General features: G+C 41.6%; 1 protein-coding gene across 2 annotated transcripts in view; it reads left to right on the plus strand.

The window, feature by feature from the left end:
- Positions 1-12,777, plus strand: part of CNP (2'',3''-cyclic nucleotide 3'' phosphodiesterase) — a 40,413-nt gene extending 27,636 nt beyond the window's left edge. For both annotated transcript variants that reach the window (XM_077459534.1, XM_077459535.1), the window contains exon 4: positions 2,578-12,777. In XM_077459534.1, coding sequence (XP_077315660.1) covers positions 2,578-3,039 — 462 coding nt within the window. In that variant the 3' untranslated portion in view covers positions 3,040-12,777. The remainder of the gene's footprint in view (positions 1-2,577) is intronic.
- The last annotated feature ends 12,883 nt before the right edge of the window (positions 12,778-25,660 follow it).

A 25,660-nucleotide genomic window follows, 5' to 3' on the forward strand; every position in this document is an offset into this window, starting at 1 on the left:
CACAATAGGGCGGGCTGGAGGTGATACCGCATTCTTGTGGATTTTGGGTAAGGTGTAAATCACCAGGATCCTACATGCACTAGGGACTAAGTACTTCCTTTCCCTAGCATTGAGGGCCCCCTTCCCATACCCCCACTCAACCAAAGATTCTAACTGCATCCTTTACTCATCTGTGGGATCTAAGCCTAGTTTTCTATATGTACTGGTATCCCCTAGAAGTTCCTCCAACTGTCCATGGTAAAAGGACCTATCTAGTACAACCACACTTCCACCCTTATCAGCCGGGCGTATGATATCTTTTTTTTTCTCCTCCAGGGACTTAATCCCATCTTTAAGATATATATTTATAATTATTTTTTTTTGGTTGAACTGGATGGACTTGTGTCTTTTTTCAACCTGACTATGTAGGGTTAACACGCTTCCTTAAAGGTAACTCCTCTAAATCTTTTAATACCAAGTTTTTAATAACCTCAACAAAATGCTTACCAACCATCTGGGGATTAAATAGTGAACGGTTTCTCAGTCCACTATCCACCCGGGATTCATTTCCTATACCCAAAGGTCTTGGAGCAATGGGGTTAATCAGAAAGTGCTTTTTAATATTCAAGGTGTGGATATATCTGTGAATATCTAGATAGACATCAAACTTATTCATAGTTTGCCGCAGGGCACATTTGAGGCCCATATTCAAAATGTTCAGTTCCTTGTCATTCAATTCAACCTTACTCATATTAAAAACTCCATTGCTTACATGTCCCTCAATCTCTTTCTTGGGTTGTTTAAGTTGTTTTCTCCGTCCTGCATGACACCCCCTACTTCTCTTGCTGGTGGGCCTTCATATTGGGTAGGTCCACTTCTCTGCCCGTTGTGCACTGGTGGTGGGTAGCTCCTTGGAGTTCCCCCACCCCTTCCCCCTCTCCCCCTTTTACCTAAAAAGAGGGTGGACCTTGGGATGGATACCCAGGCCCATTAAATTGTCCGTTTGGGTCATCATCCATCAGGGGCGGGAAGCGGTTAAATACCGGAAATGGGCTCCCCCCCCCCCCCCCTTGGTGGTGCCCATAACTGTAATTCTGATTACCTTGGAATACATAGTTAGGTGGATAATAATCCCTACTCAGTTGGGGTGGGAGCGTAGATCATATTGGTTAGACTGATATTCGCCTCCCTTTCAAATTGTTGTGGTCTCGGTGAGTGAGACCCACCATATTGGTTCCCCATATATTGCTGCGTTCCATTCTTCGAGTTATTATATTGCTGCGGGGCCTGGGAAAAAGGACGTTTTTTTTATTCTTCCCTTTACCTCCTCCTACTTTCCCTCCATTTTTTTGGACCCCCAGCCCCGTGGGATATATTCTCATTCCCTGGGTCAGATCCCTGAATCACTTCACCCTTCCCTTCCCAATTAGAAACTATTCCGCTGTTTGAGACCAGGCGTAAGGAGGGGTGAGAAGGAACTATTCGTTTTCCTATCCAGAGGTCCACTGTGACCACCAATGCCCCAGTATATTTATGCATCTGATGAGTTCAAGCGTGAAGTGGAGTGATTTTTGATTTGGCTTATCCTGTATATTGTTCATGTGAGTGCATTGAGATTGGTTTTTTATTTATTAAAGTGCTAAAACTGTATTATGCTATTGGAGGCTTCCTTTATATATTTTCCCTGCAAGGTACATATACACATATTTTACCAAGAAGTGATCAAGGTATATGGGCTTCGCAATTCTGATGGTTTACAGCTTTCGCTGTATCTAGAGGATTCAAAGCTCTATTAGCCAAACACGTGAGTGTGAGGCTTGTTAGCTGGTGAGTGTACTCACAACGGAGGATTCACGGTCACAGAAGGTGTGGTGAAGGAGCAATTAATTTGTTTGGACACTGATTATCACTTTCACGTGGATTATTTATATTTGACTTATTTTTTAATTTTTCTATATATTTTTGTATGTTTCTATATATTTATTTTTTCACATTATTTTTAACACTGGATAACTATGTTTGGTAATAGGTGTTTATTGTACACTTAGGTATATATATTTTTGATTGTATATGTGTGTGTGTGTATGTATGTATATGTGTGTGTGTGTGTGTATGTGTATATATATATATATATATATATATATATATATAATTGTGTGATACATTTATACATTTGATTTAATTCACAGTATATTGATTGCACTTTTAGCACTTTATATCTTATATCTTTATATCTTTTATATATGTGAGTGTACATATCACCATTGTCACAATTTTTTTTTAGTGTGTTTCATTTGAGTAGATAGGCAGTGTAAGTTGAATTATTTACACATTTAGCGCTACGTGCTGCATTTTTCTTGGTTTAAAGGAAAATTACTGCACCAGTTTAATATAATTCTTTTATAAGTAGCAGCTGAGTTTATAGGTTGGTAGTGATTCTAGTGCAGTGGTGATACACAGTTTGGTGGGAATTTGATGTGGTGTATCTATTTTATTTTTAAAAATCACATATTGTATTTGCCTGATGGGTGAAAACCCAGTGGCAAGCCTAGCCTTGGGGAATTGCTAAACACCTGTTCTGTTCCTCTTTTTCTTAAGGTTGTGAAGAAGAGTTACTCCAAAGGTTACACCCTGCATATCACAGCTCTGTTTGCTACTCCCAGGACAGTGGGAGCACGAGTAGAACTCACAGAAGAGCAGCTCTTACTCTGGCCTCTAGATGCTGAGAGAGAAGTGATGCCCAAAGATACATTCCCCCGTGGAAGCCGTGCTCACCTCACCCTGGGCACTGCAGCTGAGGTCCAAGATGTTCAAACTGGTATTGACCTTCTGGAGTTTATAAAGCTTCAGCAAGCTGGCAAGGAGGGGGAGAGTTTGGGTGAGCTGACCGGGTCAGTTGCTGGTAAAGTCTCCTACTTTGATAATGGCATGTGGATGGTAAACCTGGCCAGAAAGATTGAAGTGAAGTCCATCTTTTCTGGTTACTATGGCAAACCAGGTGTCAACGTCCCCCTGCGTGGTAGCAAAAAGGGTTTATTACATCAGTGTCACATTATGTAACTAACTGGAGGTAACCAAACACTTTGGGTCCAAATAAATGTATTTTTTTTTTTTAGTTGCACTTAACATTTATTATTTAATAATAAAAGACTGGTGTATATGAAGGCACAACACTGTATACTAATAGAAGCATGTAATACAAGTATTGCTTTCCACAGTATTTTATGGTTTAAATATAAAATAGCAATGTAAAGAAGTTAGATGTAGTTACCTTTTTAAATGTTGCCTTCCACTGCTCTTATATTTCTTGGATGTAGTTACTAGTCTCAATGTAAACGTAAAAAAAAAAAAAATTTTTATAATAAAACCTTTCCAAGTGATCACATGACTATACAGCTCTGGCTTGTGAGTCGGTGCCTTTAGAGTTATGGACACTATTAGGATGATGTCGCCATTCTAAGGATTCAGTGATGGTGTTGGCCCTTCATAGACACACACACTTGCCGGAGCTTTGCAATCATATGAATGACCACTTAAATACAAGTCTTTTTTTAAAACCTTTTTCTAATATTTAGAAACTGTATGCAGGAAATATAAGTAGGCAGAGAATGTTTATAAGCATGGTGTATATTAGAGTGTAGTCACATACATACATGCATCAAGCTGGGGGTGATGGTGAGTGTAGTTGTTACCTCCATGTTCTCATTCCATCCCTCAAAAATGGACAACATCCCAGTCCCACCACCATAGGCATTTGCAGGGAAATCTGACATCTTAATTTGGTATTAGAGAGAAAGTCTAGTACATCTCCAGAACATTTTAAGAGGTAACATTTTGTACTGGAGATTATTTTATTTGCTTTTCCCTGCTGAATCGATACCAACTAGAAAGTCTTCAAGCTTCTAATATGTACCACTTTTTGCGTTGGCACTTTTTACAGTAGCCAAGAATATTTGGCCTTCGGCCTTTATAAAGGTGAGAATAGTAATGCGTTTGTAATTTTTTTTTTTTCTCCTTTTCTCAAGATCTGTACAGATACTTGCATAAACCGAATATATATGCAAATTAGTTAAACCCTCAACATTTCTGAATATTTTAATTTTATCCTCAGTTTAAAAGACAATAATAGACAACCGAGTTTGGTTTAAAATGTTTCTAGTAAACCTTTTTACTTCAGAACATTAATAACAAATCAATCAAAATATTCCAGTAAACAAATCATCTCTCTGGGGAACAAGACCTTTATCTTCTTGAGGGCTCCAGCAGGTTTCTGCACCAGAATTCCCAGCTCCACCCAACTATTAAAGCCATTATTAGGGTCTCATTCCCTCTTACATTTGTGAAATGCAGCAGTTGGAGTATGATAGGAGGCATGATAGGAATTCTTATGGAGAAATCTGACTGACCGAGTTCCAATGAGAAGCCAGCAAGAGATTATTACACTAGCATCCACTGATACTTTAACGATCATATCCAGGATATAGGACAGACTTGCTCCTCATTTGTTTCCACTTTGAGTGGATGTGGACATCCTTTTACCAGTCAAGATGGTTCTTCCAAAATTTATATAAAATGGCAATTAAGGATACCACTTTAAAACCACCTCAACAGCAGTACAATGTATCCATCTCACCCTTGATGGGAGATTAAAGGTTCATACTCATATATAAACTGCATGTTTTGGATATTCAGTTACAGACCCAAGGTGTCTGATATATAATTAATACAACTAACCTCTAACTACAAATTGGTGGTGGATAGAGGTGGAGGGACATAAGATATATGAAGATGATTGAGATTGGGGGAAGGAAAAATATCCCCTATGGCAAGTGCAGAGTCGCATGGGGTTGGCATCTGTGACGCAATACACACTTCGTATTTATTGATGGAGCTTGCTGTCTATATATCTACTATGCAAGTGTACTTTGAAGAAATGTTGTTCATGAAACATGTAAAGTTGCAACACTTCTGTTAATGGATTATGTAAATGCAGTGGGGACGGAAAGTATTCAGACCCCTTTAAATTTTTCATTCTGTTATATTGCAGCCATTTGCTAAAATCATTTAATTTTTTTCCACATTCATGTACACGCAGCACCCCATATTGACAGAAAAACACAGACTTGTTGACATTTTGGCAGCTTTATTAAAAAAGAAAAACTGAAATATCACATGGTCCTAAGTCTTCAGACCCTTTGCTCAGTATTTAGTAGAAGCACCCTTTTGATCTAATACAGGCATGAGTCTTTTTGGGAAAGATGCAACAAGTTTTTCACACCTGCATTTGGGGATCCTCTGCCATTCCTCCTTGCAGATCCTCTCCAGTTCTGTCAGGTTGAATGGTAAATGGTGGACAGACATTTTTAGGTCTCTCCAGAGATGCTCAATTGGGTTTAAGTCAGGGCTCTGGCTGGGCCATTCAAGAACAGTCACGGAGTTGTTGTGAAGCCACTCCTTCGTTTTAGCTGTGTGCTTAAGGTCATTGTCTTGTTGGAAGGTAAACCTTCGGGAACAGTCTGAGGTCTTGAGCACTGGAGAAGGTTTTTGTCCAGGATATCCCTGTACTTGGCCGCATTCATCTTTCCCTTGATCGTCCTGTCCCTGCTGCTGATAAACACCCCCACAGCATGATGCTGCCACCACCATGCTTCACTTTTGGGACTGTATTGGACAGGTGATGAGCAGTGCCTGGTTTTCTCCACACATACCGCTTAGACTTAAGACCAAAAACTTCTATCATGGTCTCATCAGACCAGAGAATCTTATTTCTCACCATCTTGGAGTCCTTCAGGTGTTTTTAGCAAACTCCATGCGGGCTTTCATGTGTCTTGCACTGAGGATAGGTTTCCGTCGGGCCACATAAAGCCCCGACTGGTGGAGAGCTGCAGTAATGGTTGACTCTCTACAACTTTCTCCCATCTCCCGACTGCATCTCTGGAGCTCAGCCACAGTGATCTTTGGGTTCTTCTTTACCTCTCTCACCAAGGCTCTTGTCTTCCCCCCCGATAGCTCAGTTTGGCTGTTCCTTTTGACCTCATGATTCTCATTTGCTATGACATGCACTGTGAGCTGTAAGGTCTTATATAGACAGGTGTGTGGCTTTCCTAATCAAGTCCAATCAGTATAATCAAGCACAGCTGGACTCAAATGAAAGTGTAGAACCATCTCAAGGATGATCAGAAGAAATGGACAGCACCTGAGTTAAATATGAGTGTCACAGCAAAGGGTCTGAATACTTAGGACCATGTGATATTTCAGTTTTTATTTTTTTAATAAATCTGCAAAAAGGTCAACAATTCTGTGTTTTTCTGTCAATATGGGGTGCTGTGTGTACATTAATGAGGAAAAAAATGAAGTTAAATGATTTTAGCAAATGACTGCAATATAACAAAGAGTTAAACATTTAAGGGGGGTCTGAATACTTTCCGTCCCCACTGTATATATAGTTTGGTGTTATCAATGTATGGTAGAGTACTCCTGACAATTCCAGTCTTATAATATGTTATTTTATTTGGTTATCCTATGGTGGATCTTTTATTCAATGTAAACAAATAAATTCCAAGAAAATCAGACTTGCTGTACCTTTTTAAAAGTCCCATTAATCATAATACAAAAATGTTTAGATAGTTGAGATGTTGGTACAGCCCCAGCATAGGATATTAAGAATGGACATCACTGATGAATGCGAGGAACAGCAAGATAGAGTTGACCAGAAAAGTACACACAGTTCAAATTCAGGCCTTGCCAAATGTATTAAAAGAACCTTGTTTGTGGTGCAGATGGCAGAACTCCATCCTTGAATAAATTTAAAGGGGAACTTAAATTTTCTTGTGAGAGAGCGCTTGGTTGGAAACTGAGACATTCAGCTTTCGGAAAAAAATTTCTTTCATGAACAAATATGTCTAACCCAGGTGTGATACCATCTACTGAACCCACTAAGCCTTCTCCACACCTATCATTTAGAAACAAGTGAGTTGATTGGTCTGAAGGCTAAACTGCCATTTTTATCCAAACCAAATATCTCCCACAAGCGTACCCATTTGGGACCAATCTTCACATTAAATGTTATTGGTATTTGACTAGCCAGTTATATTGCTTACCAGAATTTGATTTGGTTTTTAACTTTGGTTTGTTGGTGTTATGTAATGTGTAGATTCAAAATAAATGTTTCCCTTTTTGCAGTGAAAAAATTGTGTAGTTTGTATAAAAGAAATGAATGAAGAGACATTGCTAGCACAGTTTTCACTTCCCATATAGGAAACGAGACATGTCAGTATTCTGTAGGAGGGTATTTTCCTCTATATCATAAACATCTGTCAAATTCTTTCTGCAGCAGTAAGTACAGTACTGCATTTAGAATTATGTAAAGTAAGGGGAATGTTATATATAAACTGAAAATTTCCTGTGTAAAAATATACTAAAACAAAATTACTTTGTAAACTGCATGAGACAAACTGATTTGTATGACAAACTCATATTTCACATTCACTTCCTCCTGTAGTACAGACTTGTAAACTTGTAAGAATTCTTGATTGTACTTAAAAGGCAAATCCATACAAACATCTGAATACACAGCTGAAACACAACTGTGGTAACTCAAATAGTTTCACCCCAGTGCCTTTTTTGCTTTGTCCATCTGAGCAGGCATTTTCACTAAAGGCATAAGATAATTTATTAAAAAAAAAAAAAAAAAAAAGCCTTTTTCCTGCAGAGGGATTATATTGACATTGGCTGTGCCCCATGCATTCCTTCTCCCATTTTTTTTTTTTAGTTTTGTAGCTGCCTCAAGTCTCTTTTGGCATTTGACTCATCCATGAGTGTTCCCTGTCACATACAGTACTGTGGCTCTGTCCTCCAACCCCTATGTCACTACAGGAAACTGCAATAATGTGGGGGCCAAAGAATAAAGCCATAGTTCAAAGTGGAGGACACAGGCATTTGACACTCCAGGAAGTGTCAAATGCCAAAGAGACTGGTGGCGGCTGCAGCACTTGAATGAGGGAAAGGTAATATAGGGGTCGGAGGATCAAACCACAAAAATGCAACACTTCTGAAAGGTATGAATCGCGCACTGTTGGAGCAAAGGAAAGGTTGTAGACGTGTTCAACCAAGTATGTAACTACTTCTGTTGCAAGAAAATTACTTTGGTACAAAACAGATTTCAGGTCAGTACAAAATGTTTTGATGTATTTGCCTGGAGTTGATTTATTTATTTTTGTTATTGGTATATAAAATTTTGTTTTAGGGTTTCGATATACTTTAATATTCCTTATTGCAGCTGATGGGTGCCAAAGCTTGCTGAAATCTGTGACGATGCTTTGTAAATACCTGCTCTATATACTGCACCTATTCGAGCTTGAGTCTGTGTAAACAAGATTTGAGAAGGTGTTAAAAAGTTTCAAGTTTGCGATTACTTGCCAAAGGCCTGTTTTAAAGTGTGTATGTCAAACCAAAAACAGGTTTTCTAGTTCTGGATAGAGGGGGGAAGGATTAGAACACCTGTTGGATCTTTACTATGTGGTGCTCCATTAAAGAGATTTACCCTCACTTCCTATCCTGTGGTCAACAGTTTATATGGACATATACTTTTGAGGCTCATTGTGCTGTATGAATGCACACATGTTCTGCTATACATTCACGTGCTATGTTAAAGCAGTCCATTCATTTGAATGTGCTGTGAAACACACCAAAAAGGGTGCATGTACCATTTTGGTAGTGCAAAGAATGTCCATTAAAGGGGTTGTAAAGGTTCAGTTTAAAAAAAACAAACATATTATACTTTACCTCAGCTGTGCTGTTGGTTATGCACAGAGAGGTCCCGCTCGTCCTCCTCTGGGGTCCCTCTGCTGCTCTCCTGGCACCTCCTCTTCTCAAGTGCCCCGTTGGAGAAGCGATCTCCTTTGTGGACACCCGTGTATTGACTATTGACACAAAAAGCAGGACTCGAGCCCCCATAGAATGCATTAAGGTGGAAAACCATGAGGATTTATAACCCCTTTAATAGAGGTACTCTGGCTTACGATTTAAAATTATTTGCACCAGGGCACATTACTGCAGCAAGTACCCTAAAAATGACAGCCAGTACTACTATTTTATTTTTAGTACAGCTATTATATAGCGCCCACAGTTGACACGGTGCTTTGCATTCATATCAGCCCCTGCCCTCAAGGGGCTTAAGGTCTCCATCTCAAATGCACATGTACAGTTGTGCTCATAAGTTTACACACCCTGGCAGTATTTGATTTCTTGGTAATTTTTCAGAGAATACTAATGATAATGCAAATTCATTTATTTAACGCATGGTTAGTGTTTGGCTGAAGCCATTTATTATCAATCAACTGTGTTTACTCTTTTTAAATCATAATGGCAACATAAACTACCCAAATGACCCTGACCAAAAGTTGACATGCCCTGGTGATTTTGGCCCAATAACATGCACACAAGTTGCCACAAAGGGGTTTGAATGGCCATTAAAGGTAACCATCCTCACCTGTGATCCGTTTGCTTGTAATTAGTGTGTGTGTGTATATAAAAGGTCAATGTGTTTCTGGACTCCTGACAGACCCTTGCATCTTTCATCCACTGCTGCACTGACGTTTCTGTATTCAGAGTCATGAGTAAAGCAAAAGAATTGTCAAAAGATCTGCAGGAAAAGGTAGTTGAACTGTATAAAATAGGAAAGGGATATAAAAAGATATCCAAGGAATTGAGAATGCCAATCCGCAGTGTTCAAACTTCAATCAAAAAGTGGAAAATGAGGGGTTCTGTTTAAACCAAACCACGGTCAGGTAGACCAACTAGAATTTCAGCCACAACTGCCAGGAAAATTGTTTGGGATGCAAAGAAAAACCCACAAATAACTTCAGGTGAAATGCAGGACTCTCTGAAAACATGTGGTGTGGCTGTTTTTAAGATGCAAAATAAGGAGGCACTTGAAGAAAGATGGGCTGCATGGTCGAGTCACCAGAAGAAAGCAATTACTACGCAAATACCCCAATGTATCCTGCTTACAATATGCCAAACAGTACATAGGCAAGCCTCAAACCTTCTGGCACAGGCAGACAGCTGATGTTTTGGGGATGTGTGAGCTACAAAGGCACAGGAACTTTGGTCAAAATTGTTGGCAAGATGAATGCAGTATGTTATCAAAAACTACTGGAGGAACATTTGCATTCATCAGCCAGGAAGCTGCACATGGGACGTACCTCGACATTCCAACATGACAATTATACAAAACACAAGGCCAAGTCGACCTGTCATTGGCTACAGCAGAATAGATTGAAGGTTCTGAAGTGGCCATCTGTCTCCTGACCTCAATATCATTGAGCCACTCTGGGGAAATCTCAAATGTGCAGTTCCTGTAAATTCTTGGGCTGTCTTGCATGAACTGGAGGCCTTTTGCCAAGAAGAATGGGCAGCTTTACCATCTGAGAAGATAAAGAGCCTCATCCACAAATCCCACAAAAGACTTCAAGCTGTCATTGATGTTAAAGGGGGCAATACATGGTATTAAGAACTGGGGTATGTAACCTTTTAACCAGGGTCATTTGGGTCGTTTCTGTTGCCATTATGATTTAAAAAGAGTAAACAGTTGATTTAATATTAAATTGCTTCAGCCAAACACTAACCATGAGTGAAAGAAAAATTTTTTTGTTACCATTCATATTCTTTGAAAAATGGCCAAGAAATCATAAATTCTTATGAACACAACTGTATATCAGGGCTATTTTGAGAAAAAATACAGTAGCAGTTAACATACCAGCATATCTGGGTTGTGGAAAGAAACCAGAGGAACCCACACAAACTCCATGCAGATGGCTTAATGAGGTCCCCAGTGCTGAAAGGTCGACATTTTAACCACAAAGCCACTGTGTTGCTTATTAGGATTTTTTTTTTTTTTTTTTTTGTTTTTTTTTTTTTTAACACACACCCCTGTAACATCTATTAAATACACCTGGGCCATAGCTGATGCTGGTGCTTGGGGTCTTCAAGAAAACTGTCACAGAGGTATCAAATGTTTTGCTGATGCTGTTAGGCTAGAATTACAATGCCCATGTGTTCAGGGCCCAAGGCCTTGTACACATGAGATTTAGCTTGAATAACTGACCTGGCACAAGCCTGTAGATCAAAAATTCTGACTTCCTCTGAATATCTAATCTGTGTGCTTGACTCCCAACAGTAAAGAAGCCAGAGACATCTAGGCATTTAACCACTTGCAGACCGGACCATTTTGCTGGTCAAAGACCAGACCACTTTTTGCGATTCGGCACTGCGTCGCTTTAACTGACAATTGCGCGGTCGTGCGACGTGACTCCCAAACAAAATTGACGTCCTTTTTTTCCCACAAATAGAGCTTTCTTTTGGTGGTATTTGATCGCCCCTGCGGTTTTTATTTTTTGCGCTATAAACAAAAATAGAGTGACAATTTTGAAAAAAACGCATTATTTTTTACTTTTTGTTATAATAAATATCCCCAAAAATATATAAAAAAAATTTTTTTCCCTCAGTTTAGGCCGATACGTATTCTTCTACATATTTTTGGTAAAAAAAAATCGCAATAAGCGATTATTGATTGGTTTGCGCAAAAGTTATAGCGTTTACAAAATAAGGATAGTTTTATAGCATTTTTATTAATAATTTTTTATTATTATTTTTTTTACTAGTAATGGCGGCGATCAGCGATTTTTATTGTGACTGCGACATTGTGGGGGACCCATCGGACATTTTTGGCACATTTTTAGGACCATTGTCATTTATACAGTAATCACTGCTATATAAATGCAGTGATTCCTGTGTAAATGACACTGGCAGTGAATGGGTTAACCAGTGGGTGGCAGTTAGGGGTTAAGTGTTCCTAGGGGTGTGTTACTAACTGTGGGGGGGTTGGGCTTTCATTTAGTGAACACTGATCTCTGCTCCAATCACATGGAGCAGAGATCAGCGTCACTAGTTGCTAGGCAGAATGGAAAAATGCTGTTTACACGGCATTTCCTCCATTCGGCCGCTCCGTGAGATGATCGCGGAGATGCCCGCGGCGATCGAGTCCGCGGGTCCCGCGACCGGACTCACGGGGGTCCCGACCAGCGCGGGAGCGCGCCGCCGGTGGCGCGCTCCCGATGGCAGGGCGGCATTGAATATTGGACGTACCTGTACGCCAATATGCCTGCCCGTGCCATTCTGTCGACGCACATCGTCGTGCGCTGGTCGGGAAGTGGTTAAGCAAAGGGAATACAGGTTGATTTTAACCAGATATGCACATGATGTACACAGCTTCTTGAGGATTGACTGATTGGAAGAAAGTGAGCTAATAGTGTGCAGACCCCTAACTGTCATCTGCTTCCACCCAGCCAGCTGCAGATCAGATGAGTAATTAGTCCACTCTACCTACATCAGATATTGCAGAATGGCGTAATAAGGCTTTCTACAAGGTGGGTTATTCTCTTGCTTTTATGACAAGCCTGTATATATTGTTTTTGTTAGCAATAAGTTGCCCCCTAACTCCATATCTTGATGGATGTTGCTACATGTCCATTTCTTAGACATCATTCTAAAAAAGTACTGGGGTTGCATTATATAAACTGTGACTACAGAGATCCTTGGTGTTGGTAAAGGGTTCCTTTTTTAGAAACCACTTTTATAATTCATGTACGCATTATATCCTCTTACTTTATGTATTTGCTTCAATTTTATAAACTGGACTAGACAATGTAACATATCACTAACTGTATTTTACATTTAAAAAAAAAGTAAAAATAAATTGTTACCAAATTTTTAATAAAACAAGTTTTGTGTGTGGGTTTTATGTTGTCAGTGCTTCTGGATGTTTACACTAAATGGGAATTCTAATAATGCAACCATACAAATTATTTTTACGCGAATAAGTCGGTATATAAAATCTAACCCGCATTGAATAAAGCACAGATGAGCAGCTGTTTCCGTCAATAATGACTGAATCCAGTCATCCTCAAACAGCTTTGTTTACAACACACTGTACAGAGCCAAAAGGAGCAGTTACGTACCTCCAAATCACTAAGTCATAGAAAGACCCATTACGGTGATCACATGATGTAATGTGTACGTCAACATCTATGAGCCCTTCGCTTTTACAATGGCGGAAGGGTAGGAAATTAATGAATGAGTCCAGTATTAGTTTCCCAATCACAGTAAAATCTCAGCTGCTGCTGCAAGTAAAGTTTTTAACCCTTTCCCCTCCCCTCCTAGGCCAAACATGGTACAAAAAATGGTAGTAAAGGAAGGTTTCTCTCCCCTTTTACAAAAAAAAAAAAAAGCCCCAAAAACATAAAATTAATTTGGGCACAGTGTTACACGCCTGAGTAATTGTCAAAGTATCAAAGCACTGGAAACTGAAAAATGGGCGGGTCATGAAGGGGATACTACAGGCTTTTACCCAAGTGGCTAATTCACTGCTGTACCTTTTAGAAGAAAAGCTGTGTGGTGCCAGGCAAGGCCACACAGCGAACAATGTTTGAATGGGTACAGAAATAAGTATTGGACCATGTGGGCTGCACTTAGAAGGGTGAAGGTATGTCCTGAATGCTAACTAAAGTTCAAACATTTAACGTGATTAAAAAGTATTGATTATTTATTTTTATAATAAACATGTCATACTTGCCTGCTCTATGCAATCTTTTTCCACAGAGCAACCCCAGATCCTCCTCTTTCGGGCTTTCCCACCAGAGCTCCTGGCTCCTCCTTTTCGGCAAGTTCCCTCATAGAAGGCCACTTTTTCTATATTTGTAAAAAAAAAAAAAAGCAGAAAGAAAGCAGCAGTTATACATGTAACATGTTATGAAAGGTGAACTTCTCCTTGATATTACTCCGATAGTTATTGTGTAAAAAGCATGCCCCTTCTTTTTGACCACTTTTAGATCTGCATAGTTTTATTAATATTTTTAAATAATGTTTGGGAATAAAAGTATAATTTCAGAGTTTGCAGATGACACCAAACTATGCAGTGGAACAACATCCATACAGGAGGCCTCAACTTACATGTCAACCTCAATGCACTGTTTAATTGGGTAACTGTGTGGCAAATGAGGTTTAATATTGATTTTTTTTTTTTCTTTATTTAGAAGAAGCAGAAAAACAAATCATTTTAACAGAGATATATCCGCATTAGGTGCATAAATTTTCCTACACAAAAACATAACGTCAAGTACAGAAAAATTGGAGGCAGCCCATGTTTGATGAAAGTATTCAGCAGAGCTTCCCATGCACACAGCTGCAATATACCATTTCTTCAACTGTGTTTTTTTATTTATTTATTTAATGGGGAAGCAACATGAAACTCCAATAGAAAAAATTAAAAGTGGGAGGGGAAAGGTGACAGAGGTAATAAGAGAAAGGAAAGAGGTGGGAGCAAAAACCAACCCGTTTTCCCGGCCTGATGCCCAGATGATCAAATCACCTCCCGGGTAATGGAGAAACCCCTGTGATACCTCACCTCAGCCTATGGTTGGGAAGCTAGTGAAGTTTGATCCTTCTAAAAGAAACGAGTTGTCCACATTTTCCAAATACTTTTCCTCCTGCTCTCAGCACCATGGTCATATTCTCTGTCTCTTGGATCTCATTGATTTGAGCAAGCCAGTGTTTTATTGGGAAGTGCAGTATTTGGCTGGAATGCAGGCTTTAGCTGTGTTAAGGAGATGTTTCAATAATGAGTATAGTAAAGAACCCTCAAAGTTCAGGTCATCGCTAGCAGGTGTTTGGGACCTGGGTGAACATGCAATGAATTACTTCTGGCATCCTGTACCATCTCATGTGGAGTTGGAAATGTTGGTGCCGAAACTGAAAATGCAGGATGCACTTGGCCGAAAACCAAAACCAAAAATTACAGTTTTAAAAAAAAAAGTGTTTTTATATATAATTGTATTGTATTCAACTTTTTAACCACTTCAGCACCCAAAGGATTTACCCCCTTCCTGACTAAGCCCTTTTTTGCGACATGGCACTGCGTCGCTTTAACTGACAATTGCGCATTTGTGCGACGTTGTACCTAAACAAAATTGACATCCTTATTTTTCCACAAATAGAACTTTCTTTTGGTGGTATTTGATCACCTCTGTGGTTTTTATTTTTTGTGCTATAAACAAATAAAAGCGACAATTTTGAAAAAAAGACAATATTGTTTACTTTTTGCTATAATAAATATCCCCCAAAATATATATAAAAAAATTATTTCTTTCCACAGTTTAGGCCAATATGTATTCTTCTACATATTTTTGGTAAAAAAAATCAAAAAAATCGCAATAAGTGTACATTGATTGGTTTGCGCAAAAGTTATCACGGCTCCAAAATAGGGGATATATTTATGATAATTTTATTACTGGCGGCGATCTGTGATTTTTTATTTATTTTTTATCACTGCGATATTGTGGTGGACAGATCGGACACTTTTGACACTATTTTGGTACCATTGGCATTCATACAGCGATCAGTGCTGTAAAGATGCACTGATTACTGTGTAAATGTCACTGGCAGGGAAGTGGTTAAACACAGGAGGGCGATCAAGGGGTTAACTGTGTTCCCTCAGCATGTTCTAACTGTAGGGGGGTGGGCTCACTAGAACATGACATAGATTACTGCTCCCGATCACAGGGAGCACTAGATCCCTATCAAAGTTGCTAGGCAGAACAGGGAAATGCCTTGTTTACAGAGGCATCTCCCCGTTCTGCCTCTCCAAGCCACAATCACGGGCCACCGGCGGACATAGAGTCCGCGGGCGCACGCCCGCTAGACGCGGATGATACATCGATGTATGGTTACGTTGTTTTGCGCACCCATGCTACTTTGCATATATCGGCGTGAGCCAGTCGGCAAGTGGTTAATTAATGTCATCAATTCAAATGAATGTGAATTTATTGCTGGCCATTGTTGACACCTTTAGCGCAAGAAAAGCTCAAGAAAAATGCATCCCTTTAAATTCTAGGCACGTCTTCACGCTGGTCCATTGCACTGTTAAAAATCCTGCTTGCTGCATTTTTTAAAATGCAGCAAGAATGCATCATTAACACACCCATGTTACATTTTTGATGTGGTTTTTGAGTCAAATGACATGAAAAACAAACCATAAGCACAGTAAAATTGCATGTATTTTCGGTGCCAATATTGGCACATTTTTCTCTGATCAGTGCATCTCTAATGGTTGGTGGGTAAAATTATTTCCTTCTGTTTTTGAGAGAAGGTCGTGTGCAGGTCCTTCTCCCAAAGTTGCAGGAAGGGGAGTTCTTGTGGGACATTTAGGCTCCATTCGCAACATGGCATCCCGGATCATGGGCGGAATCACCTCAAATCACGGGACATGCTTGCGATCCCTGTTGTTTTCAATGGCACCCAAATCGCAGCGTGATAATGACATGATTCTCGCCCAGAACTTTTTTGGGGTAGCAGGTGTCTCGTGGCTCTGTGTATGCAATTTTACTGCGATTCGGCTAGCGCCAATTGCAGCAATTAAATGGCTGCCATTAAAAGTAACGGGGAACGCAAGCACGTTCCACTTTTTGGGGTGATTCCGCCCATGATCCAGAACACCATGGTGTGAATGGAGCCTTAGCGCTATCAGAGAGGCACAGAGATATAGCGAATGCCGGATGGGTTGACCTTCCCGGTAGATGCTCCGATAAGGCAGATACTCTCACTGTACCAAACTCAGCAGGAGAAATGCAAATATTTTCTCAGTTGTACCCGTCGGAAAAAATTTAGATCCTGTGGAAAGGTTAGCTCAACTTCATGAGTCATCATCGGATGGTGATTTCTGGAGAAGTGTAATAGTCAGAAATGGCCTCTCTGTAAGGCACGTTCGCACTTGTGCAACTTGTCCTGCGTAGGCACTACTTCACATCACTGACTTTGATGAGACTTGAGGTCCAAAGACCTCAAGATTACACAGGCATTGCTTCAAGTCGTGTCAAATTTGCACGGCAAAGTCACGCATCTTTCAGGTCGTACAAGTGTGAAAGGGGCCTAAAAGTGAGGTGAAAGAGCGAGTCGTAAAGTCCAGGTTGAAACTCAGTCAAACCCAATATAGGGGTCATAGGGCTAGGATATAGTGAGATGGAAGTACATTTAAAATCTTTTGGTCACCTGAAGAGTGCCTCCCGCAAGCGGGTGCTGCTTAATTAGTGGCAGTAACAATCTGTCAAAATGCCATGGGAGTCCTGCCAGGGGCAGAACAGTGGTTGCCTGTTCCAGATGTACCCATAACTTTTTGTTGTGTTACACACCAATCAACCACCCTCGCCAGGTGGGCAGCTTTGTGGTACTTCACAGGGTCGGAACCTGGGCATACCATTCATTTTTATGATGTTTATACGACCGAACCAAGTAAACACGTCCCTGTCCCACCATTGGAGATCCTGTTTGATTTTTTGGTGCAGAGGGGTGTAGTTACTGTAAGTCTGAATTTCCTTCATAAATTACAAGGGACATTCATTCCCAAGTATCTTTTTTGTTTTTTTTTAACAAGAAAGGTTTATTCAGAATCTTTGCAATGAACAAGCCCATTCGGCATCAATTTTATAACTATAGGAATTATATCCAAATCATCCAGTATCCCAGGAAGGAATTTTTTTTAACTTATACAATATAAAGTGAAATAGTTCTCCAGCAGGTTTGCTGTGTTATATGGATGAGGAGGTGGCCTGAAAAGGGAGGGAAGAGTAAAAAGGGAGAGAAGAGAAGGGGGGGGGGGGGGGGGAGTACAAGCAGGATTATATGGCAGAGGGAGGGATAGAGACAGCGAAGAAGGGAGGGACCACAAAAGAGAATATTGGGTACAGACTCTGTAGTAGGATTAAGAAACATAGATATATATGGGCAAATATTTATTACGGCATAACATTATGACCCATTGGATCAACGTCTGCATTCTCAGAGCCCCAGGCATCTATCCACCCTGACCAGATTTTGACAATTTTTTGGGGCAATTCTGGTTAAGATAGGTGATCTTATATAGTGGCAAAACAGAGCGCCATGTAGATACTATGGGTGGTGCAGCATGTTTCCAATGAAGAAATATCTCCCTAAGTGCATAAAAGGTGGTGTCGATTAGAAACAACTTGGTATATCGACCCTTAACATTAACGTCAAAAGCATTGAGCAACAGAAACTTGGGGTCTAATTTGAGGGTTAAAGAAATAACTCGATTGAGATCAGCAAGAACTGCTGACCAATATGCACCTTGGCATGGACCGGTCCAGACCATATGTAAAAAGGAAGCTGCCTGTGAACCTCATCCAGGGCAAGATATTGGGACCGCAGGGTTTATGGCTGTTAGTCTTTTCGGGGTAAAGTAGGCTCTATGAAGGAATTTAACTTGGAGAAAATAGTCTTTGGCTGAGATTATGTTAGTAACAAAGGAAGCCAAACAACCCAGCCCTCCTCAGTTAAACCAGGGATGTCCACCTGCCATTTACCAAAGGCCCTCGCTAATCTTTTAGTGGGGGCTATAGATAGGTGGAAATATAGGGAAGATAAAGGCTTGTCCACTAACTTGGCAGTAAGTAATCACTCTACTGGGTCCGACTCCAAGGTGAGAGAGGAGGGGGGGGCTTTTTGAAATGCATGACGGAGTTGGTAATACGTAAACAGCATCCATTGTGGTAGTGCATACATTTGCAGGCCTGAGGTCTGGAAAGGAACGTAGCCGCCATTCAGAACCACATGTTTGAGATTCATTATCCACTCCGTTGCCTACACCTGTGGGTCTGGAACACTATTTAAATGTGGGAGGTTCATATTGCCCCATAGGAGGTTATGGGGGCAATATGCGAAAAGCAAAAGAGCGATAGCGGGCCCTTGCCCTGTGCCATACCAAGACATCAGGTCTGTAATCCCAGAGTTGGGATCTTACTCCCCTGAACACTAGATTGCTAAGATTGGAATCTGACCCCATGAAAGCCACTTCCAGAGTAACAGCAGGGTTATCTCTAGGCTGGGAGAAGCACCATCTTACCATTACCAGGACTACCGCCCAGAAATAAGTTTGAAAGTTAGGTAAGAACAAGCCCCCCCCCGACCCCCCCCCCCCCCTCCGAGTGAGAGGTAGCTGTAAGGTAGATCCCATTCCACACAAAGGAGGAGATAATGCCATGTAGTTTATTGAAAAAGGATGCTAGACAGGGTTGCCTGTTATCCCCCCTTTTGTTCGCATTGTCCCTGGAGCCTTTCTTAGCCACTATCCGTCGAAATTTGGATATTTGGGCCTCCATATGGGTACCACCGAATGCAAAATATCTGCCTATGCAGATAATATGATGTTCTTGCTCACAAATCCTAGAATTTCTTTGCCAAATCTACTCCAAGAATTTAAGTTTTACGGTAGGCTTTCCCATCTGAAAATAAACTTCTCGAAGTCCGAAGCCACGGTGGTAGCTATCTCTCCAAACGTGCTACAGGACTTGCAATCCGGTTTTCGGTTTAAATGGACACATACAGCCCTTAAATACCTGGGTACTTATATTCTACCAGACGTTGTGCACACGTTTAAGCTGAACTTTCCTATTCTAGTCGCTAAGACCCGGAGCCTGCTTCACAAGTGGCATACGGGCCTTCATTCTTGGTTCGGGAGATGCAACTTAATTAAAATGAGTGTACTCCCTAAGTTTACATATCTTTTTCAAGCTCTCCCGATTCGGATTCCGGCCTCGTTCTTTAAACAAGCCCAAACCCTGATCACTCAATTTATATGGGCATACAAAAAGCCCAGACTTAAGCGATCTCAGTTAACTCTGTCTAAGCAACGGGGGGGTTGGCTTTGCCCGACTAGCGACGTTATTACCTGGCCTCTCATTTGGGGCGTATCCTGGACTGGAATCGCAACAATCTTACTAAGCTTTGGGTTCGGTTGGAGCAATCCCAATCCTGTTTTTCCCTGAGAAGTGCTATGTGTTGCTATCATGCACTACCGGCAGATTTAAAATCACATCCTACCATAGGGACTACACTGAAAATCGGTTATCTAATCGCTTCCCAGAACATGCTCACATCTCTGACCTCCTCTCTGTACCCTATTCTAGGCCATCCACACTTTGAGCCAGGGAATCATTCCCAAGACTATAAAGGTCTTAGGGACTCAGCACTAGACCATGCGTCTAAATTTGTCATTGATGGACAGTGGCCATCTATGTCCTCTCTAACTGATCCGACGGGTTTATACCGTCTAACATTTTGGAGGGCGGTACAATTACACCATTTTCTCCATTCCATTCCTAATCCTCTAGCTTTCACTTGTCCTCAGACAGAGTTTGAGACTCTGTGTAGGAGCAAAGGCCCCTTGGCCCACATCCTCTCTCAGACCTATGCTCTCCTGAATAAGCCACCGGACCATTCACATTTGTCCTGTCTATCAAGCTGGGAGAGAGATCTTGGCTGTGCATTTTCTCCAATGCAGAGACAACGCATCTTCACTTTGACTCTCAAAACCTCGATGTGTACTATGATACAAGAAATTTATTTTAAACTCCTCACTAGGTGGTATTTGACTCCATCAAAATTGCATAAATGTTTCCCGTCCACATCTGACAGGTGCTGGAGATGTGGAGAAGACGAGGGCACGTCGCTCCACATTTTTTGGTCCTGTCCTAGCCTGTCGGACTTCTGGAAGGAGGTTCGCCGTATAACACAAATGTTCACGGAATTTCCTATTTCGGAAGAGGCTGCTTTTTTCCTTTTGCACCACTCTTGGATCCCCATTAAGCAGTATAAAAAATCTATTTTGCGACATCTGTTGAATGCGGCGAAATCCTGCATCCCTCTTTACTGGAAACGGAGTTCTCCTCCCTCCATTGTACACTGGATCAGGAAAATAGAAGATATAAATAAAATGGAAGACCTGATCTTGACGGCCCAGAATAAACAAGAAGTTTTTAAACAGACCTGGGACACCTGGAACGCCTTTGTATTCTCGCTGGAAGGACGCCGCCTGCAGGTGTCTTAATGCTTGGTAGCTCTTTTTTGTCTGGCCCAGGTGTTATGGTCTGCCACCGCGTTACGCCCCTCTCCTCTCTGTTCTGTTATTATTTTCTCTTTTTTCTTTTATCCTTCCCTCTTCTTTTCTTCTTCTCTTAACTTTCTCTTATTCTTTGGAAAGAGTGAAAATTGGGAACCACGGCCCCCTCTGGTGCCGGATAGTGCCGGAGGGGTGTGCTGTTAGGGAGGCCCCTGGATCTTGGTACTGTTTTCTCGATTTCTCTCTTAAAGGCCTAGATTGGCGGAAGGCATGCTTATTATTGCTTGTATATTTCTGTTAGGTTTTACTTGTCTGCCTTTGGTTTTGCATTTATCTGCTTTGTATTGTACCCTGGGGACTGTCTTCCCTTGTTTGAAGTTGAAAAAAAATTATATTTGAAAGAAAAAGGATGCTGGAAGCATTAAACTCCAACTACGGAAGAGGTACAAGAATTTGGGTAAATATACCATCTTGACGAGGTTCACTCTGCCCACTGGAGTGAGCGGGAGAGATCTCCAGGCCATACACCTCTGAGAGAAGGCCCTAAGCAATGGCAAAATATTTGAGTCATAATATGAGGACAAGGGAGTCCTTATCACTGCTCCCAAATTCTTAAATTCATTAGTCAAAGCTAACGGAGTATTAGTTGGGGAAGGGGGATCTGAGGCGTGCAGGTGAAACAAGAGTAACTTTCCCCAATTGATCCCGATGCCCAAAAAGTTCCCAAAGGTATCAATAATTTGAAGGGCCATTGGGAGAGAGGAGACATCTTTCAAAAACAAAAGAGTGTCGTCTGCATATAAGGATATCTTGTCTACTACCACCCCCACCTGGATACCTTTGACCGAAGAAGCAGATCTGATGTGTGCAGCCAAGGGCTCCATTGCTAGTGCAAACAGGCCTGGGGAGAGTGGGCAACCCTGGCTGGCACCTCAAGTCAGGAGAAAAGGAGGGGACAGAGTTGTTAGTTTGTACCCTAGCCCTAGGATCATGATAAAGCAGCGGGACCCACCTGATAAGCCAACCCAAATTTACTTAGGGCGGCCCAGAGGTAGCGCTACTCCATTGAATCAAATGCCTTTTCAGCATCTAGGAGAGGCCACTTCCCCCGAACCACCCCCATCTGCCCTAGACAGATGTGTAATCAGCCGTCGAATGTTAATGTCTGTTCCCCTACCTCGCATAAACCTGGATTGGTCTGCATGCACCACAGTGTTCAATTCCCAAGTATCTTAAATGAGAAGTTGTCCACTTAACATGGAATTGGGACGCAATCTGCTGTTGTAAGGAATGGTCAACAGCGACACCCATAGCCTCTGATTCAGAGTAGTTTAAGATTTTCAAAGAGGCAGAGTTCTTGCAACAGGAATAGTCAAAAGATCACAGGGGTGGTAAAAAAACGAAATATCAGATTGTCTGCTTGCTTAGCCAGCCAGTTTATGTCCGGTACCCTTAGTGGTGATGCCTCTTATATTCAGGTGAGCTCTGATGGTTCTCAGAAAGGGTTCTATCTTTAGAACAAAAATAAGGGGGGGGGGGGGGGCAGTGGTTTGCCTTTGCTTTGTCAAAAGTAGGTAATTTCATTTATCTCTCAGGGTGTGAAGCCTCTCCTCCATCTGCTGGGTTTGGGATTTTTTTGTGTACCCGTTCTAGCACTTGTATCCCCATCAACAGGCAGTGTTTTTTTTTAATGCATCCTCAAACCTAATTCATAATTAATACTCTAAAAACACATTTAACCCCTTGCCGACCAGTGCACGATGATATATGTCAGCACGATGGCACGACTGGGCAAATGGGCGTACCTGTATGCCCCCTTTAAGACGCGGCTTAGTGGGCACAAGCCCACCACGTACTCCGTGAGTGTGCCCGCAGGTCCCTCAGACTTGATGGCCACGGGGCCCGCAATTGCAACACGGAGAGGCAGAATGGGGAATTTCCCTGTTCTGCCTAGCAACATGACAGGAATCTACTGCTCTCTGTCATTGGAAGCCGTGATCTCTGTCATAGTGTAGTGAGCCCACCCCCCCCCCCCCCCCCCACAGTTGGAACCAGTTTCTAGGACACACGTAACCCCTTGATCGCTCCCTATTGTTTAAGCCCTTCCCCAGTAATCAGTGCATTTTATAGCACTGTATAAATGTCACTGGTCCCAAAATCGTGTCAAAAGAGTCCAATGTGTATGCCACAATGTCGCAGTCACAATAAAAATCACAGATCACTGCCGTTACTAATAATAAAAAAAATAATAATAAAATGCCATAAATCTATCCCCTATTTTGTAGACGGTAACTTTTGCACAAACCAGTCAATATACGCTTTAAGCTATTTTTTTTTAACCAAAAATATGTAGAAAAATACATATCGGCCTAAATTGAGAAAGACATTTATATATATATATATATATATATATATATATATATATATATATATATATATATTTTGGGTATATTTATTATAGCAAAAAGTAAAAAATATTGCCTTTTTTTTCAAAATTATCGTTTTCTTTTGTTTATAGCGCAAAAAATAAAAAGTGCAGAGGTGATCAAATACCACCAAAAGAAGGCTCTACTTGTGGGAAAAAAAGGACATCAATTTTGTTTGGGTGCAACATCGCCCGACTGCGCAATTGTCAGTTAAATCGATGCAGTGCTGTATCGCAAAAAGTGCTTTGGTCAGGAAGGGGGTACATTTTTCCGGGGCTGAAGTGCATCCCAGAGGCAGAAAGAAGAAACCGCTTCAGGAGGCTTTTATCGCAAAGAAGGAATCCAGAGCCTGCCTGATCTGGCTCCTAAATGTCCTGCAGGAAAGACTCATTTAGGTTTAGTATTGATAAATGTAAAGTTATTCACTTGAGGGCAAAAAACATGCATGCATCATACACACTAGGGGAGTACAACTGGGGGAATCAATGGTGGAGAAGGATCTGGAAGATCATAAACTTAACAATACCAGCAAAGCTAGCAAAATACTTTCTTGTATATTAACTGGTTCCCGACCAGCTCACTCCTATATACGTCGGCAGAATGGCACGGGTGCGCAAAGTCACGTACCTGTATGTCAGTTACGCCCGCAGGCTGGGGGTGAGTGCTCTCGTTGTGCCTGCGGCAATTTGATTCCTTGCAGAACCGATCATTCTTCAGGTCCAGGCCAATGATTTCTGGCCTGGATCTGCTGATCGGTTCTGACCAATAAAATGCCTCCCCTGCCTGTGTAATGCAAACACAGGCAGAAGAAGTGATGTCACCTACCGTCCTGGAATTCTTTTCGGTTCCAGAGCACGGAGAGAGGACATCTAAAATTGAGTTGCACCAACACTACACTGACACAGTACATGTAGGCACACATTTCAGCCCCCCAATTGCCCTCCAGTTAACTCCTTCACCACCTGTCACTGTGTCACCAATTGCAGATCTTTCACTGATCACTGAATTGGTGTCACTTGTGACACTAATCAGTGTTAGGGCAGCTAGTAGTAGGCCCAGGTAGGTCTAGGGTACCCCCCTAATAAAGGTTTAACCTTTTGATCGCCCCCAGTAAATCCTTTCACCAGTGATCACCGTATTAATGTATCGGGTGATGCTGGTTAGTTATTTATTTTTTATAGCATCAGGGTACCTGCCATATATTACCTAATAAAGGTTAAAACCCCCTGATCACTCGGAGGGTGACATCAGGTGTCAGCGTGAGCCCCAGGCAGCGTCAGATTAGTGCCAGTATCGCAAACGTCCACGCACGATACACCTCCCTTAGTAGTATAGTGTCTGAACGGATCAATATCTTTGATCTGATCAGATCTATACTAGCGTCCCCAAAAACGCAGCTTTAACAGGATCAGCCCAGATACCTGCTAGCACCTGCGTTTAGCTCCTCCGCCCAGCCCAGCCCACCCAAGTGCAGTATCGATCAATCACTGTCACTTACAAAACACAACACACATAACTGCAGCATTAGCAATCGCAGGGATCAGGCTTGGCTCTGCGAACAGTTTTTTTGGCAGCGATTGAAGCAGTCACTGACAACCAGTTGCTCTTTTTTTGCCTGTTAGTCGCACAAGTTGTACCTGTAAATTTAGAGGTCAAAATGTCCAAACAGAGGTAAACTAGTGACGAGGCCTACATATTTCTGAGCATGACAGATGGGTGACTTCCTCTTCACTCTCATCTGTCAGATTCAGGCTCAGAATACGAAATGGTACACAGCAGCGACACCCTGACAGATAGCTCTGATGAGTAGTGGTCCCTGCTAAGGTCAGGCGTACCTGACCCAGTTCTTCTTCTGTTGAGGTGCAAGAACCGCAGGGCTCTCGTATGAAGAAAGTACTAGTGCTGCTCATCCTTCTGGTGAACTGGCAAGCACCAGTGGCCTAGTACACCCTGGTCGTACATCCAGCACTGCAGTATCACGTGGTGACATGGTGAGTCCCATAAGTGCAGTTCAATTTGATGCTGTGGTTAGCACAAGTAGTGTCCCGCAGCCACCAAGAAGACAAACACAGGCCTGTTAAGCCCACAGTGCCCTTCCTGCAGAACATGGCAATCCTAATTGGGAGCCCACCACTTCTGCAGCACTCGTACTTCCCCGATTCACTGGCCAACCAGTGAAGTTAGTTTTTTTTTTAACCACTTAAGGACCAGGCCTCTTTTTTAGATGTGTTGTTTACAAGTTAAAAACTGCTTTTTTTTTATAGAAAACTACTTAGAACCCCCAAAC

This window comes from Lithobates pipiens, unplaced genomic scaffold (genome assembly GCF_037356315.1).
Source record: "Lithobates pipiens isolate NorthernLeopardFrog02 unplaced genomic scaffold, aLitPip1_a1.2 Scaffold_28, whole genome shotgun sequence".
Classification (NCBI taxonomy): domain Eukaryota; kingdom Metazoa; phylum Chordata; class Amphibia; order Anura; family Ranidae; genus Lithobates; species Lithobates pipiens.